At 41.0% G+C, this 16,108-nt stretch overlaps 1 protein-coding gene across 1 annotated transcript; it reads right to left on the bottom strand.

Annotated features, from left to right (window-relative positions):
- Positions 1 to 3,294: 3,294 nt before the first annotated feature.
- Positions 3,295 to 5,122, bottom strand: LOC126396293 (regulator of G-protein signaling 5-like). Its single transcript, XM_050054245.1, has 5 exons — positions 4,987 to 5,122; positions 4,667 to 4,753; positions 4,494 to 4,555; positions 4,197 to 4,363; positions 3,295 to 4,067 (listed from the first exon to the last, which is right to left on the bottom strand). Exons 1-5 carry the CDS (start codon positions 5,031 to 5,033, stop codon positions 3,852 to 3,854), a joined length of 579 nt encoding a protein of 192 aa, XP_049910202.1. The 5' UTR covers positions 5,034 to 5,122; the 3' UTR covers positions 3,295 to 3,851.
- Between the last annotated feature and the right edge of the window lie 10,986 nt (positions 5,123 to 16,108).

Genomic DNA, 16,108 nt, shown 5'->3' with positions numbered 1-16,108 from the left:
GTAACGTTGAACGTTAAAAGAGAAAAACAAATCTGTAACTGGCTCAGTTTTGTGTCCTGGCATGATATTAGTCTTCTGGAGCGTCCTGCCCTGTGGAGCGGAGGTCAGCTGATGTTAGCTTGGAGCATAGTCAGTGCTATTTATGGGCATGAATGTTACTAAAAATGGTACAATCATGTCATTATCCTTTGCTCTCATTTTGACCTCAATATCATGTGGATAAAACTCAAGTGACTTTTATAATAAGTACCTTGTTAGAGAACATCAGTTTACTGCTTATACAAGTGTTTGAATTACATTTTAATAGTAATTAGACTGTTCATCAGACTAAGCTAAACTGGCTAAAACTGGTAGAGCCCCAATGATCTTTCCAAATAATTCATTTCCAAACAGTCCCATTGCAACTATATCTTCAGAGAAAAGTAGTTCCGGTGAGAGTTGCTCACAGTGAGGTTTGTGGTTAGTCTTTCTGGAAAGGAATCTTGCTGTGAGCATTACAAATTCTGTTCAGTTCACTTCCACTGAACTGGGATGCTAAAACACCATTTGATCTCGTAAAACCACAGCCAACAAAACCAAAACCCATGAACCATCTCTTCCAGAAAACAGCCACACTAAAGACAAACTAAATGCTTTCCTGGCAAGTGACCTCTTGTGGTTGATTGGGTAACAACTGTAATCTCTGAGAAGCAAAGCCAGAAGTGGAGGGACCGTGTGACAGCTTTTTAAAGCATCTTAAAGGGGATTTCAGAAAGGATTGTTGGGCTTTTAAAGTATGCGACTTTAACACTGGAGACTGTGGGTAACAGTTTGTCTTTATCTTTTATTTTAGTACACGAAGGCTGCCTTTACCTATGTCAGGAGGGGCTGCTGGAAATTTGGCTGACGAATAATGTGGACTTTTTTTTTTTTTTTTTTTTTTAAACCTTAACCACACTCTATTCTTAAAATTAGCCAAGCATAGCATAGCCAAGCTAACTTTAAACATACCCTTATCTTAGTAAGTAACCCTTTAAAACACCAAAGTCACAACAGACTACAGAGTCTGGCTTTTAAGAGAGCATTGATGAGTTTCAAACGATTATGTATATGTATTCAACTAACCTTAACCATATGTAGTTTCTCTGGGAATGGGTTGGCAATCACGTTGGTTTTTACTGTAAAAGCAGCCACACACAGTCTGAAAAGCCTTTTGTGAGGGTCCAAACTGGCCAACACTAGTTAGCAGTTGTAAAATCTTGTCTGCTGCCGTCTAACAGTTGGTCAAGCTGTCCACAATGTGAAATGCAACACTTCCCAATGCACATGGGCGCAAAATTACATAACACTTTGGTGTGGTAACACATGCAACAGACTCAAACCTTTCAAACCATAGAGGTCAGTGCAAACTGCTGTCCGCTGTGCAAGATTTAGAATTGAGTTGGCCATATTCACTAAACCTCCTCCTTGGGAATATTAACAGAAATGAAGTTAGCTGCATTAATACATCTGTAGCAACTAGGGGGCGAAGGCCTGTAATAGAAATACTTTGATCAAGTTAACCAATATACAGCCAACACTTATCCAACAGGTAGCCACTTTCACATTCACTGGATTTAAGGCAACATTTGGATTCATGTTTCTCTCTGCTTGATGAACGGAAGTTTACTTTTCACTCTCCATTAAGGTCTGGTTTGCTCCTATCCACTCTTTAGCAACTATATGTTCCACTATGGTGGACATAAAAATTGCAGGACTGTGACTCCAGAATCCCAAAGTCCAGACTCCTGTCTGTGGTTAGGTTTAGGCAACGAAAGCACTTTCATTATGGTTAGGAAAAGATTGTGATTCCAGTTAACTGCTGATAAAAATGGTGATAATAATAAAAAAATATATAAATAAAATAAAATGATGCTGTAGTTACTACAAGTGGATAGTATATTGCAAGATTACCTATTTTGGTGGGAAAATAAATGAAATACATTGTCAGTAAACTTATTGCTGATATGTTCACCATCAACAGTTTTGCAACTTGCCTGATACGTTAAGTAACATTTCTTCATCATGTTATGTTTCATTCAAAAATGTATTTGCTGCTTTAAGTTATGTATAGACAGGGCATGCACAATGTGCAGCCAACCATTTCAAGTGCACTTCAAGTTTTACCCTCTCTCCTAAGCAAGGGGTTTAGATTATTGTGAAAATGTAGGATTTATTTAAAACTTGAAGGCAAAAATATTTATTTCCATCCAGTATGTCCTGTATGTCCTGTATGTCCTGTATGTTTATATTGTGCAAGGGGAAAAATCTTCAGTCTTGTAAACTAAATATATACCTCTTGGATGTCCCCTGCAACATTGGTCACAGTATGTAAACACTAAAACAGTAGCAGCAGTATTACAGATGACCATTGTTATGCTTAGATCCAGATAAAATGTCAAAGGGTTACTATGGAGAGGGAGACAACATCATGAGATGTTCATATGCATCAGGCCTGTGGACCAGCTGTTGTCCACCTGACACTGGCTCCACTCTACACTGATGACATCTGAATACACAAAGTACACATTCAGCCACATTTTGTTCTCTGCTAAAGCAATCAATAGTTAGAATTTTAATGAGAACAAATTAGATAACAAGCATTATCACTGCGATCAATGTCATTATTACCTAATCAGAGGGATTTGTGGGGTTTTGTATTATCCCTCTGTTGCAGACAGCAGTGGTCGTGCTCCAGCCAGGTCATTTATTACCTAAAGTCAATGGCTAGCGCAAACAGTTGCTAAGGTAATCATAAAGTTTTATTACCCTTCTTATTACGTTAATGCTGTCACATAATCTCTCTGTTTGCAAGACGGCTCTTTCTTATTGACATGATATGGGACAAAAGCTCAGTGCAGGCGGATGCGGTCATTGTCTGAGGTCTTTATAACACAGAGCAGAGCGGTTTCCTTGGTGAATAACAGTTCTGCGCAACACCGGCTGCAGAATGCTTCATGATGCTGAGCAAATATATCATTGTCAGTTTTGTATCATGTAATGATTTCAGTGGATGACCAAACATGCAGTCTCTGAGCATGTGCACAACTACTGCTGACCATATCTTTCATATATGTTTCATCTAAGTCACTGGGCTCAGTATGTGAGAAAATTAAAATACACAAGGTGGAGGCTTAAAGTATCATAATAATGGTTCTTTGTTAGTGCTATTGTATGGTACAGAGAACATGTGCAGCAACTCCTCTTGTATCCCAAAGATAAAAAAAAATGTAAACCATGATTTTGTTCAATAAGGAGGCATTTTAGCATTTCATTTTGTCACTTTATTTTTCATATAATTTAGTTTAATAACTGTTATGTAAAAAAGACAACAATTATATAAATAGAATATAAATTAAATTGCACATTTTTTCATCTGCATTTGGTAAAAATGCACCAAATATCTTACAGGCAAATAAATACAAAATCATAAAGTACCTTTCATGCCTGTTTACAGTGTAAAACTTTGACAAAGAGATATTTCATATCACAACCAAAAAATGTTTGCCTAATGGCAAAGAAAAGTGCTTTCCTCCCTTCTCCTGTTTGATTGTCACTCAGTCTCTTATACTTTCACGTGTCCAAACGTCCTCTGTGTTCACACCACAGTTCGTTTAAGGCATCAACCTTAAACTTTCCCTCTATTTTCCATTTCTCTTCAATCTTCAGTGTCTACTGTACAGAGCACGCTTATCCATCGCTGCTCTCGAGACGATCTCTGTGTCTGCACTTGCGTCCAGCTTCAAGATGCAGCACCTAATGCCATGCCACTCTTGCCTTCTCAACCCTTAAGGTGAATCACTAACAATTCTTCATGGGCTCACAGAGAGAGTTCACGCCTTCTTCTCCTGCCGGGGCTGCTTGGTGGCCTTGGCGCTTGGTTTGGCTTGGCACACTAGATCCCTGTAGGCTGGAGAGCGGAGGAAGCGAGGGTAGCAGTCTTTGGCCATGAGCATGTAGATCTTGTGCTGGGCTGGGTCGAAGCAGGAGGTTGATGGCACCAGCATGTTGGCTCTGGTAATGTCACGAGTTTCGTGGTCGATGTTAATCTGATAAAAGAGACAAAGAGACAGAACCAGATTAGTTTTTTGCTCCAATTTGGAGAGGTTAGCCATTTTTGAGCCCCATTATCTAACTTTTCAGATTTAAATCCCTTGTTGAGATTGGTGTTTCCTTACCTCCCGGGGAGCATCACTGCCGATGAATTCATCGTAAATCTTCTGGGCTTTGGCTGGTAGTTTGGCAGGACACTTGGTAGTCCTGTAATCTTCACAGGCAAAGTAGAATGCAATGTTCTCCTCGCTGAACTCAGACACCAGGAAGGCTGTGAAGGCACACAGTCCATCTGAGGAAAGAGAGCAAATTTGATTACTTATGGCACATAATGATCCCGCAGGGGCTGCATCTGTCTGTGAGTGCATCTACAGTACACATTTAAGAGGCCAAAAAAGGAAAGAAAAAAAAATAATACTTACATTTGCTGGACAAAAGTTTTTCAAAGGACTCTTTCCACTTGATGCATTCCTCCAGACTTGGCCTAAAAAAAGATGAAGCAAGATTAGATTTATCCCACAATTTCAAACACAACGAGAAAACAAGTGTAAAATCAACTGGTATTAATATTTAGTACAGTATGTGTGATGCTTACTTATTATTTTGCCCCATTTTGCAGCAGGATAGATTCCAGTTGGATTTCTGCAAAATGCTTCCCAGCCTTGCTTTCAGCTCCTTGGCCCTGTGCAGAAAAGACAACAGGTTAGAAACATTTTTCACAAGACCTGGATTGCATACTGACAACCTGCACAGCATACATCCACACTGAGTGCAAAGTCTGAATTAAACATAACCTAAACCTCCCTTTTACAGACTCTCAAATACTCTCACACAGATGTATAAAGATAAAACAGCAGCTGTAATCCAGATATCCAAACATCAGCCATGTGAGTGTTTGCATGAAGCTGCATGTACCTTTCCAAGCAGCAGGTAGGCAGAGATGCTAGTCCTTTACACATCATTTAGAAGCAGGTTGGACCTGGTAGGGGTGGTGTCTTGGTCGGGTGGTGGTTAAATATCCGTTTAGTGAAGCTCAGTAGGGAGCAAGATTGTCTGTGTCTGAGCGGAGCCGGAGCACAGCTTTTATAGTCCAGCCTCCCCTGCTTCTGACATGTCATCAGCCCGCTCAGCCAATCACAGAGAGGTAGAGTGAGAGTAAGAGAAAGAGAGGGAGAGAGATGATGAGAGGGGGGATATGCAAGGACGGGGCTGGGAAATTACTGTGAAACGATGAAAGCCACTGATATTCTACAGTGCTGTGTTTTTCTTGCGTGTCCCTGAAAATACGCCACGGTGAATCTTTGAGTGTTTTCTTTCAAAACAGCATTTTTACACACATACTACATTTACTCCAGTGTGTAGATGAAAGACTACTGTAGGCAGCTTTTTTGTGACTCTGAAATGGATTAAGCCTCAGAATATTCTTAAACCTGGCACTTATTTGTCATATTTCAGCTTTTATTAGCTTTTTCGGGAGAAAAAAAAAAGACTTGTATTTTATAACGCAACCACAACTTGTTACAAAACAAAGGCTGCTTTTAGTAAGTTTTCCCAGTATGAATAAAGGTTTCAATAAATCTGTGTGAAGCAGAGAACATTGCAATCTGCTAATAACATCCTGTGTTGTCATTTCTCGACAGTGCCTTTGGTCCTGGTTCATGGCCCTGGTTTACACAAAGACATGACTTTACCATCACACCCTGCCCCTTTATGGACCTGATAAAGGTGTTCATCCCAGGGAATGGTGGGAAGGAAATGTGGTATTTACTCTCTTTAATTATGTTACTGTAAGGGAGCTAGATGTACAGCCAACTGCTTGACACAATAAAGCTGCAGCGGGGCCGCTTCCCATATGGCGAGCCTGCAGGTTGCTTATCTAGGATTTGTTCATCATATAATTCTGATTAAAGGGGCATTAGATAATCTAAGGCAATACGTGCATGACTGAAGAATGGGAATGACTCGAACACATTACAGTACTTTAGGTAGCATATTCTAAAATAGAGTTAGTCAGTTGCTTAAAGCAAAAAAAATAATTCATAATAATGTTTGTTTTTGTGAATTTGTTGTTGTTCTCTTGGATACTACAAGAAGCCACCAGAGCTGATACAGGAATTACAGCATTTTCCTAAATGACAGTGGAAACATTGTATGTTACCCATTACGCAAGTCTATAGCCACGGGCGTTTCAAGGAATTAGGATCCATGAGAACTGTGTGAAAGATTAAATCTACTCCCCTATAATAAAACATTTGTTGTCAAATGCCAATGTTATATAATGTTTTTTCTTTTTTACATGAGTCACTTCTTATGAAGCAGCTAGATTCAGGACTTTCAGTAAGAGATGTCAGTATAAGTTTTTCTCTTTGTAGAGAGTATACAGTGCCAGGAAAAAGATTTGGCATATACTGTAACTAGGAATATTTAATCATTTGATTTACAATAACTGAACGCTTGGTACACCACAACTCCTCAGACCAACACATTATATACACCAAGAAACATGCAAGCTATGACATTATGTTAACCACTTTGATCATGAGGAAGATCAAAGTATTCCAGACAGAAAAAAAGAGATCAAGATAAAATCTTGAAACATGTTTCGTTTTTAAAACAAATGACATTGTTTCTGAAAGTGGACTCATTTTCAGGGTTATACTTGTATTTAAGGATTCTACTTGAACATGTTTACATATTTTAAAGGTCCAGTGTGAAGGATTTAGTGGCATCCAGTGGTGAGGTTGCAGATCTGAATCTTCTGAAGGGTGTGGGAGAACTATAGTGGCCAAAGTGAAAATGTAAATAGCTCTATCTAGTGTCAGTGTTTGAACTGTCCTGAATTGTGGAAGACAATCCGCTCCATTTGTAGATATTCATTCGAAGGTTACAAAAACACTAGTCCATACCCATTGAGTGCACAATTGCCCATGTACAGTTTCACATGGTGTGTGTTTGGGATACAGGTCATAGGAAATTGCAGATTAGTCAACTGAACCCATTAAGAAGAGCAATGTATTCAGACAGAGTTTTTGTGAATTTGATAGTGCGATTGCAGCCACAGCGATCTGTCACATTTTAGCCATTTTTCTGTTGCTGTAGCGCCACCCAGTTGCCAATTAGAGTTAAATTTCTCCAGTCACCTTGAGGCGTCCTGTTCTACATATCTACCAAGTTTAGTAAAAATGAGCCACGCCCTCCGCAATATTCATTGCCTTATAGAAGCTCAGTTTTCCAACTTTTGCCAAGAGGGAACTTTAGATATTGGTCCCTAGATTATGTTCACCCAGTTTCATGCAGATCGGTCAAACTTCCTAGGAAGAGATCGATTTTAAGTGTTTTTCAAAAAAATAAAAATGGCGCAAAATCTATAGAACTGGAAGTTATGGGTTCTTGAGGTAAATTTGTTCCTCATGAGGAGAGGCATCTCTGTGCAAAGTTTCATGTCTCTACGACATACGGGGCATGAGATATGCCCATTCAAAGTTTGCAATTTCAATCGGTTGCTATAGCGCCCCCCTTTGGCCAATTGATGTAATATTGCTTCATTTGCATCCTCCCATGACCCTCTACCACTGTGCCAAATTTCACATGGATTGACCAAGTCAGTGAGGAGAAAAACGTGGAACAGACACACCCACAGACAGAGTTTTCGTCATTATATAGTAAGATAATGATTCTTAGATTTAGGTAATTAGAAACTAATCAAGTCATAGTTACGAATGCCTTATATTATATCTTTTTAATAGATGCCCCTAAATCCTACACACAAGACCTTTAATGATTTACAAAAAAAATTTACTTTCCTGTCCTCACACTGTCTGTGCTGGAACACCTGTATTCACCCTCTTCCTGAAAAGGCTCAGTTTTAGCACCTGTCTCTTCAAGCCCCCCCTCAAAAAAAACCAGTCTACTCTGATTGGTCTGCGTTTTTGGGTCTTTCACATCTAGGCATCTCTGCACCATCATTACAGCCAGGGAATGAGTGTAACAGGAAATAGTGGCACTCTCGTGAAAAACCACCGGAAAAAGCTTTTAAACACAGCCTGACATACTCTTGTGGAATATGATATGAAATTGGGGAGAAACTTCCAACATCTGCAACCAAGTTTACATGTTTCCCTAATGTTAGCATGTAGCTTTATTAAGCAGTGCAGGCTACGCTATATAACCACACAGCAGCTTGCCTGGAGCAGAAGATGATATAAAGAATTCCAGTACATTCTGACACAGTACAGCCCAGGCTTTGGATACACAAACAGTACTTATTGGTTTTGGTCTTTTCATGGGATTTGTTGGTGATAGAAAAACTATAAAATCTAAACAGACTAATCCTTTAAAGAACAAGGGAAGAAAAGTTATGGCTAATGTCATTTGTTCAAATACGTATGTGTGCTATGTGTTTTTCTGACAAGTGACCTTTTGCAGTTTGAATGATGACTGTCAGACTCTCAGATTCAATAGTGGAAGCAGACTAATGTTGTTAGATGACTAGAAATAGAGCATGGTTCACATCCCATCTCCTAACAACAGTCAGCAGTTTGTTTCTTTTAATCATCGTGATCTTTTCCTAACCTTTATTCAAGATGATCAGTTGCCACAGCTTACCCAGATATTAGTCATGTTTGGAACAACAAAACAAAAATTTGCAAATTGCCCTTAAAACACTTTAATCCAGACTGAGGACTTCCCTGGGCTAAAAAGGAAGCTGTGTGGAGGCCACTTCCTGTGGTACACAAACATTTAGCGTGATCTCACAGTGTACCATGACAAATCAGCACGGATGAGGTTGAGTCAGCTAATGTAGAGTGGATAGCCCAGCTGAGCAGACAGACAACTGCACATTACCTAACCTGTCCAGATTCATTCAGCTGGGGAGGATTTAATTGCACCACTTTTGTTGCCGGGAAAGAACAAAGGTCTGCTTGAGAAGCCTTGGGGATCCCAGACACCCACTCACCCACTCATACACTCATACTATGATGTCAGTACACTTCTGCGCCTCTGTCAGTCCTATTGACAATAGACAACCGGAAATGAGAGAATATAAGAGCCAGGAAGATAAAACCTGTATCATATTGTTGAGTGAAGGGCTGTCCTGAAAGCTGGGGATTCACTGTCCTTGAAGCTGGCTGATGCAGCACACACATCAACATTACCACACACCTTACATCACTATCTACTTCAAACACAAGCTCTATTTTACTGACAAAACACTAAAAACACTCGCACTTAAATTAAAAAAGTTTCGGAATATAATAAGTTCTTCTGAGTAAAATTGCCTGGGATTGCCTCTCACTTCTGACGCTATAAACAACCATGGAGGGAGCTGAGTGGAAATGGCGGTGGCTAGCAGGGTGTTAATGATACTACCAGTACTAACAACAGCCCCTTTTACACTGCCAGATTTTCTGCGTATGTTGGGCCGTTTTGCTGGCAAGCTGTGAGTGTTTAGACACACAGAGCCGGATTGGCGAGTTGATCCAAGGTGCCCGATTTTCCGCCTCATAGGGTAGTCATATTGGTGAAACCCTTTCAGATTAAACAGACCAAGGTGGCCTTCAGCAACGGGAGGGGCTGCTGATGACTTGTGGGAGGAGCTGTTGATGACGCTGCACGTGTGACCCACTGGTGGTGGATAAACAGGAAACAGCTGATAGCAGGAATTAGCGAGCAGCTAGTAGCAAGAGGGAAACGCAAACCTGACAGACACTGTAAAGATGAGCAACTGAGGAGACAAGGAATTGCGCGCCTTCCTTGCCCTCGCAAATGAAGAGGCCATTAACTGGCAGATGACAGGAACTGTGAAGGACGGGCCGACTTATGAGAGGATTGCCGAGGGACTGACCAGCCGCAGCTTCCCTCCCACGTCACTGTTTACGTCACACGCTGAGCTACACGTTTTGTTACTTGCTCACGCCCCCCATTGCCCCGAAAAAGGCGCATTCTGTATAAACAAAACTAGGTAGGCGGCATTTTGCTGCACTCCCCGATTTTGTTTTTATACTGCCAATGCTGAAAAAAGACTGATTAGGCTTTCCTGCAAATTTGCACAATTCCTATTTAAAAAGGGCTAACGCTGCTACCCCTACCCACGGTAGCGAATTACTGCCTTTTGAGTCCAATGCAGAGTGTCAGTGATTAGCTAGCCAGTGTGACATGAGTAGGGTGACCATATTTTGATTTCCAAAAAAGAGGACACTCGGCCGGCCACGACATAGCCTACTTAAATGATATAGTTTACTCAAAGATGCCTTATGATTTTAATATATTTAAAATTTATATGTATGGATAGAAAATTCAGTTATATTACAAAATAATATCTCTCAAAGACAGAAATTCAGATAGGCCCCAATAGGGGACACATACACACACTAGAGTGTGGCGATCCGAGCCCGACGGTACCCGNNNNATTAAATAATGTCGGGCTCGGTTCGGGTTCGGACAGAAATATGCTGCCCGTGCCGCACTCTAACACACACACACACACAAACACACGGAAAACCGGACATTATCATCAGTTTATAAAAACCCCCCGGACGCCCCAGACGGGACGTGAAAAGTGGACATGTCCGGGCAAAAGAGGACGTTTGGTCAGCCTAGACATGAGCGTGCACTAACATGCACCTGGCCTGGCCACCAAGACAAAGAACAGAGAACCGCTGATTAAAACACACACAGAGGGGAGTTTGACTATTTTCTGGTCAGGATGCCATTACTCCTCTATATCCTTACAAAGCAAATACCTTTTTACGCCCCTGGCCAACAGTCTTGTCATGTCATGGATTACTGTATCCTTACTGGGGTGATCCCATCACAAGATGGTCTCTAGTAATGTTTTGATAGTCATGTATTGCAATTTTAACATCTTATTTCTCAGAAAATCTTATCAGGTGAAATCCCTGAGATCTAAGCAACAGAGAGTTTTATTGTCTGATTAATCATCTAGCAATGTTGTTTGTTGATGTTAATTCTACCATGGTTTCCTTAAAGTGTATGGAAAAATCTAAATATTGGTTAAATGGTCTTCACTAACAGACTCTGTATTGAGGCCTTTCTTAAAACACCCTGCAGCGTCTTTAGTTAGTTTTCAGTCAGAGAGAGAGTCCTAGTTTAAAGTCCTAGAAAGAGTCCTAGTTAAGGAGTGATTAGAAGTTCTTTCAGTAACTCTGGTCAGTTAGCAGTTGCAGTCAGACTTGTTGGAATGCTCTACTTTAGACCTTGTCAATGTCTTGTCAATCTAATGTCAATCTTATGTACTTGAATTTTGTCCATTGTTCAAAGAAATGTCTGACATTGAACAATCTTTCTTACCTTGATATGTTAGAAATGTGTAGCCTATTGCATACAGCATTCATCTAACAGCTCATTGTGGCTGCTCCTGACTGTTCCATTGCTTCCTGTAATAGCTGAAACTGATCTGCTGTCACAAGATGCTGAATATGATCTTTTCTTTGTTTTTTTTTTGATGAACAGTCAGCACTAAACTATTAAAAGCCATTAAAAGTCAATTTGTGTTTCTCAGTTCGTCTCAGTTTTTACATTTATTGACATGTCACTCTGGGTTTCAATGTTATTATTTGAATTCCTTATGTTTTTATCAAAGCTCCCAGTGTTGCTGCCTCCTCTTCATTCAGAAACCTCTAGTCAATGGGGGATAGTGATAAGAGCAGCATCTCGTGTTCACTTGGTCATGATCTCAGGTGGCTCCTGGCATTTTTCCCCTCACAACAAACTTTGAATAAACTGAAACAGTGGCCTCATATCTTAGAAGCGAGTCATAAATGAGAGCTTTGTTGCAAAGATTTTACAGTTACTCATTTAACTGTGTCAAAATCATATGACACAGAGAGTTAAAGGGCTCAGCAGTCAAGTTTATCACTGACTGCAGTAGTTTTGAGGTGGACTTAAAGGACGATTGTTGATGTGCTGTTTATTTTTAAAAATTATTTGCTCTGAATTTTAGCCTTCAAATGAGAACACTGGAAAAAAACTGAACACTATTTATCTTCAATATATCACGTTAGGATTTTGAATAGCACCAAGAAAACGCATCACCAGGCAATTGTGATAAACCAGAAGTGACATTTACCTGTATGAGTGATTTCAAACTAAAGGTCACATCTGCCTCCTAGCTTGTTTCGTCACCTCTGGCACAGATTTGAGGCTGAGGCCAAATTAGGACACGTCTCAGTGCCCTACTTTCCCCTCAGCCCACAACATTATTTATTTTACTTGCATTTGGACTAATCACCTTTACCTCACGCTACCTGAAATTGGAAGTCCATTTTCATCTCTTTTCATATTAAGCCTGGCGAAGACCTTTTAGTTTCATTTGGGCTCAGCTGTGATGGAGGGAAAGCTCATCTTCAGCTCAGCGTGCTCCTTTCACAGTTCACCTCCATGTGGGTTCTGCTGCAGAGATGAGAAAGCAAGACTGGGATCATCCTCTCTTCAGGGGATGCTGTTATGCCACACAATATATTGTTGCCAAAGAGGAAATGGCAAATAGATCACATAAGGTCCCTGATACCTCACCTCACCCCCATGTTGACGACAGTGCACGGTGTGCATGGGGTACATGCAACCCCAAACACAGGGTCATCCCTATATTCCCCGGGTTCTATGTTCCCCGATCGGGAAACATAGGACCCTTTAAAAAAAAAGGGTCCTATGTTCCCCGCTTTCCCCAAAAGGAAATATGTTCCCCGCTTTGTATGGGACCGGGAAACATAGAACCCTTTTTAAGAAAAAGGGGTTTGGGTTAGGGTTAGGGTTAGGGGTTAGGACCCTTTTTTAAAAAAANGTTCTATGTTCCCTGCTTTTCCCCAAAAGGACCCGGGGAACATAGGCCCTTTTTTTTTTTTTAAAAAAGGGTCCTATGTTCCCCGATCCCATAGCCTACAAAGCTTTTGGGGTCTGTTATTTTTAAAATTGTATTTATAATATTTATTTATTTATCCATCCTGGAGAAGGGGAGAAACATGACCCACAGATAACTTCTTCACTTCTGTAAAGCTCGCCACCACCTTACAGGCAAACAGGGCCGTGCCTGACCAATTTGGCACCCTAGGCAAGATATTTGCTGGCACCCCCACGGTTCGGTTCAAACCTCGGTTTTCAAAAACTACTAAAGAAACATTTCAAAAACTTCCTGAAAAAATGTCTGGATTTTATTAATTATTAAACAAATGCATTTGCAATAAAGAACATGAACATTACTTAAGTTATATTAACTTACAGTTCACAATAAATAAATAAAAACTTGTTAATCTCTTAATAGTCTACATTCTCTAAATAATCTTATTTCTCCACTTGCAGTTTGTGTGTGGGAGGGAGATGCACTTGAGGCTGCATCACTTGGTGCTGAGGTGGATGAGGTGGCTGCAGTTACATTAGTAGGCCCAGGATTTGCAGAGGTGGGGCACAAATACTTCACAAGTGCATCTAGAAAGAGGAGATATGTATATTTGACAAACTGGGCTTTTACAATATATTAATCAAATAGCTGNAAAAGGCCGTTATCCTTTTCTCATATTCTGAGCCAAAAACCTTAACTTCAGTGGCACTTTGATGTATCAAAATTTGATCGCTATGTCTCCAAAAATCATCACTTGCCTCCTGTGAAATGCTGTGTACTGTGACGCCTGGCATAGCGCAGGTCACTGAATGTTGATATTTTGTCAGAGTGAGTGGAGGGGGGCGTGGCTTAGCCATAGGTCAGTTCTGTAAGATTTCCAAAATGGCTGACAGGATCTGTTTGTTGTTAGCCCAGTTAGCTGTTATTTGTCTTTTATCACCAGCAGCTGAAACTGCTCGCTACAAACAAATGTTTTTTTTAGCCATATTTAGTGAAAAGTATTAGTATTTGGAACATACAGTATTGAGCATAAAACAGATAGCATATCAGTAGATTATAATGCAACAGTGATTTAGGAAGTTTCTAGCTTGGATGTCTCAGTAGTTTTTCACAGTAACATTATGTCACTGTCAGAGGCCATTTTAGTACACAAACTCATCAGAGCCCCCATTTTAATAACAATAATAATGATAATAATAATAATAATAATGCATCAGATTTATATAGCCTTTTTCAGGACACTCAAAGACGCTTTACAGTGCTGAAAAATGTCAAAGATAATAAAATAAAAATGAAAAATGACTGCTGGAAACTAGGGAAAAGCCAGTTTAAACAGATGGGTTTTTAGCAGTGATTTGAAAGTCTGTAGGGAGTCTGCATTTCTGGTGTTGAGTGGGAGGGAGTTTCAGAGGGTTGGGGCAGCGGCGGCGAAGGCTTGGCCCCCCAAGGTTTGGTGCTTGGCTCTAGTGATGGGGGTCAGGAGGTTGCAGTCAGTAGAGTGAAGTCGGCAGGTGGGGGAATGGCGGTGGAGGAGGTCAGTGAGATAAGAGGGGGCAAGGTTATTGAGGGCTTTGTAGGTGATGAGGAGGAGTTTGTACAGGATGCGGTATTGGACAGGGAGCCAATGAAACTGTTTGAGGACAGGGGTGATGTGGTCCCTGGAGGGGGTGCAGGTGAGTAACCGGGCAGAGGAGCAGAGCCTACAGGTGGTGACTGCCTAAGTATTACTGTACAGATTCCAATGGTAGATACACTCAGTTGCCAGTTAATGAGTACACTTTGCAAAAGTTATTGTCATACCATCTGAATCAATGACAATAGATATCAGAAACACCTCTCAATTAGGGCTTGGTAATAAATTAATATTATATTGATATTGTGATATGAGACAAGATATCAACTTAGATTTTGGATATTGTAATATCTTAAATGTTGTCTTTTAATTTTAAAGGTTGCATTACAGTAAAGGGTTGTGATTTTCTGAACTTACCTGACACTTCTAGCTGTTCTATTATCAGTATATCGACATTACTGATGACTTATCAAAAATCTCATAGCGAAAGCACCAGTAGTCAATTTCACAATACCATCACTCTATTCAGGGCCGTTGCAACCGGACAGGCAAACTAGGCAATTGCCTATGGCCCCGAGCTGGAAGGGGGCCCCCAGAGACGGCTGACATTGGTCCATATCAATGACAATATGATGGAACCCCTATAGACACTGCAACAACGACAACACGTTGGAATCCCCCCTAATGGGGCCCCCTACTAGCTGCTGCTTGCGAGTGGCTAGAGGGGGCCTCCCAGAGACTGCTGACATTTGGTCCGTAATCAATGACACAACTTGAAACCCCCTTAAACACTGCAACGACGACAAGTTGGGAGACCTCCCTAATGGGGCCCCCTACTAGCTGACTTACTGCTAGGGTGACCAGACATCCCGCATTGTGTGGGACTGCACAGCATTTCTGTCTCTTTTCACGCATCACGCAAATTGAGACCATGTCCCACATGATTGGTTGCCACCCGCGCTAGCATTGTTGGAGTACCGTAGTACTATGGTACCTCACAGTACCACTACTGTGGGATAAGTTCAAAGTCCAATCGTAACAGGGTGAGTGTCCATGCGCCGTCCAATAATGGCACGTGCTGGCCACCTGGCACTCAATATCAATATAACAAATCATTCAGGAGCACGCTGTGCGAGTACAGGTGAATCCTGCTGGTTGTGGGTTGAACAGGGGTCACAGACGCCATATTCTTGTCAAATACGGCGCAAGATAAGGGCTTACCGGCGATGGAGAAGTCTGGCTCCAGGTCCAATAATTTCCTCTTTGTTGATTTCATGACTGCCCAGTAGTACCTGGACAGCCGAGCCGTGGCGGCACACAGGTATGTGACGTGTCAGGTCCAAGGTGCCTCTTGCCTAGGGCCCCCAGAGTGTCTTGAAACAGCCCTGACTCTATTAATATCGAGGTATTTGGTCAGAAATATTATGATACTGTAACTTTCTCCAGATTGCATAAACAGACTCCCAGTGCAACACAGTTCAAAACTATAGCTGCCAAACTGGCAATTAAGTTGAATCAATAGCTCTCTAAAACATTTATTAAAAAAAAAGAGTTTAACATTTTAACCTTCCAGGCTGTTCACATTCACTGTTTGTACTTATACCTAC

The sequence above is a fragment of the Epinephelus moara genome, chromosome 10 (assembly GCF_006386435.1).
Source record: "Epinephelus moara isolate mb chromosome 10, YSFRI_EMoa_1.0, whole genome shotgun sequence".
Classification (NCBI taxonomy): Eukaryota; Metazoa; Chordata; class Actinopteri; order Perciformes; family Serranidae; genus Epinephelus; species Epinephelus moara.
Note: the sequence above shows the minus strand (reverse complement) of the source record. Positions and strands in the feature narration are given on the sequence as shown.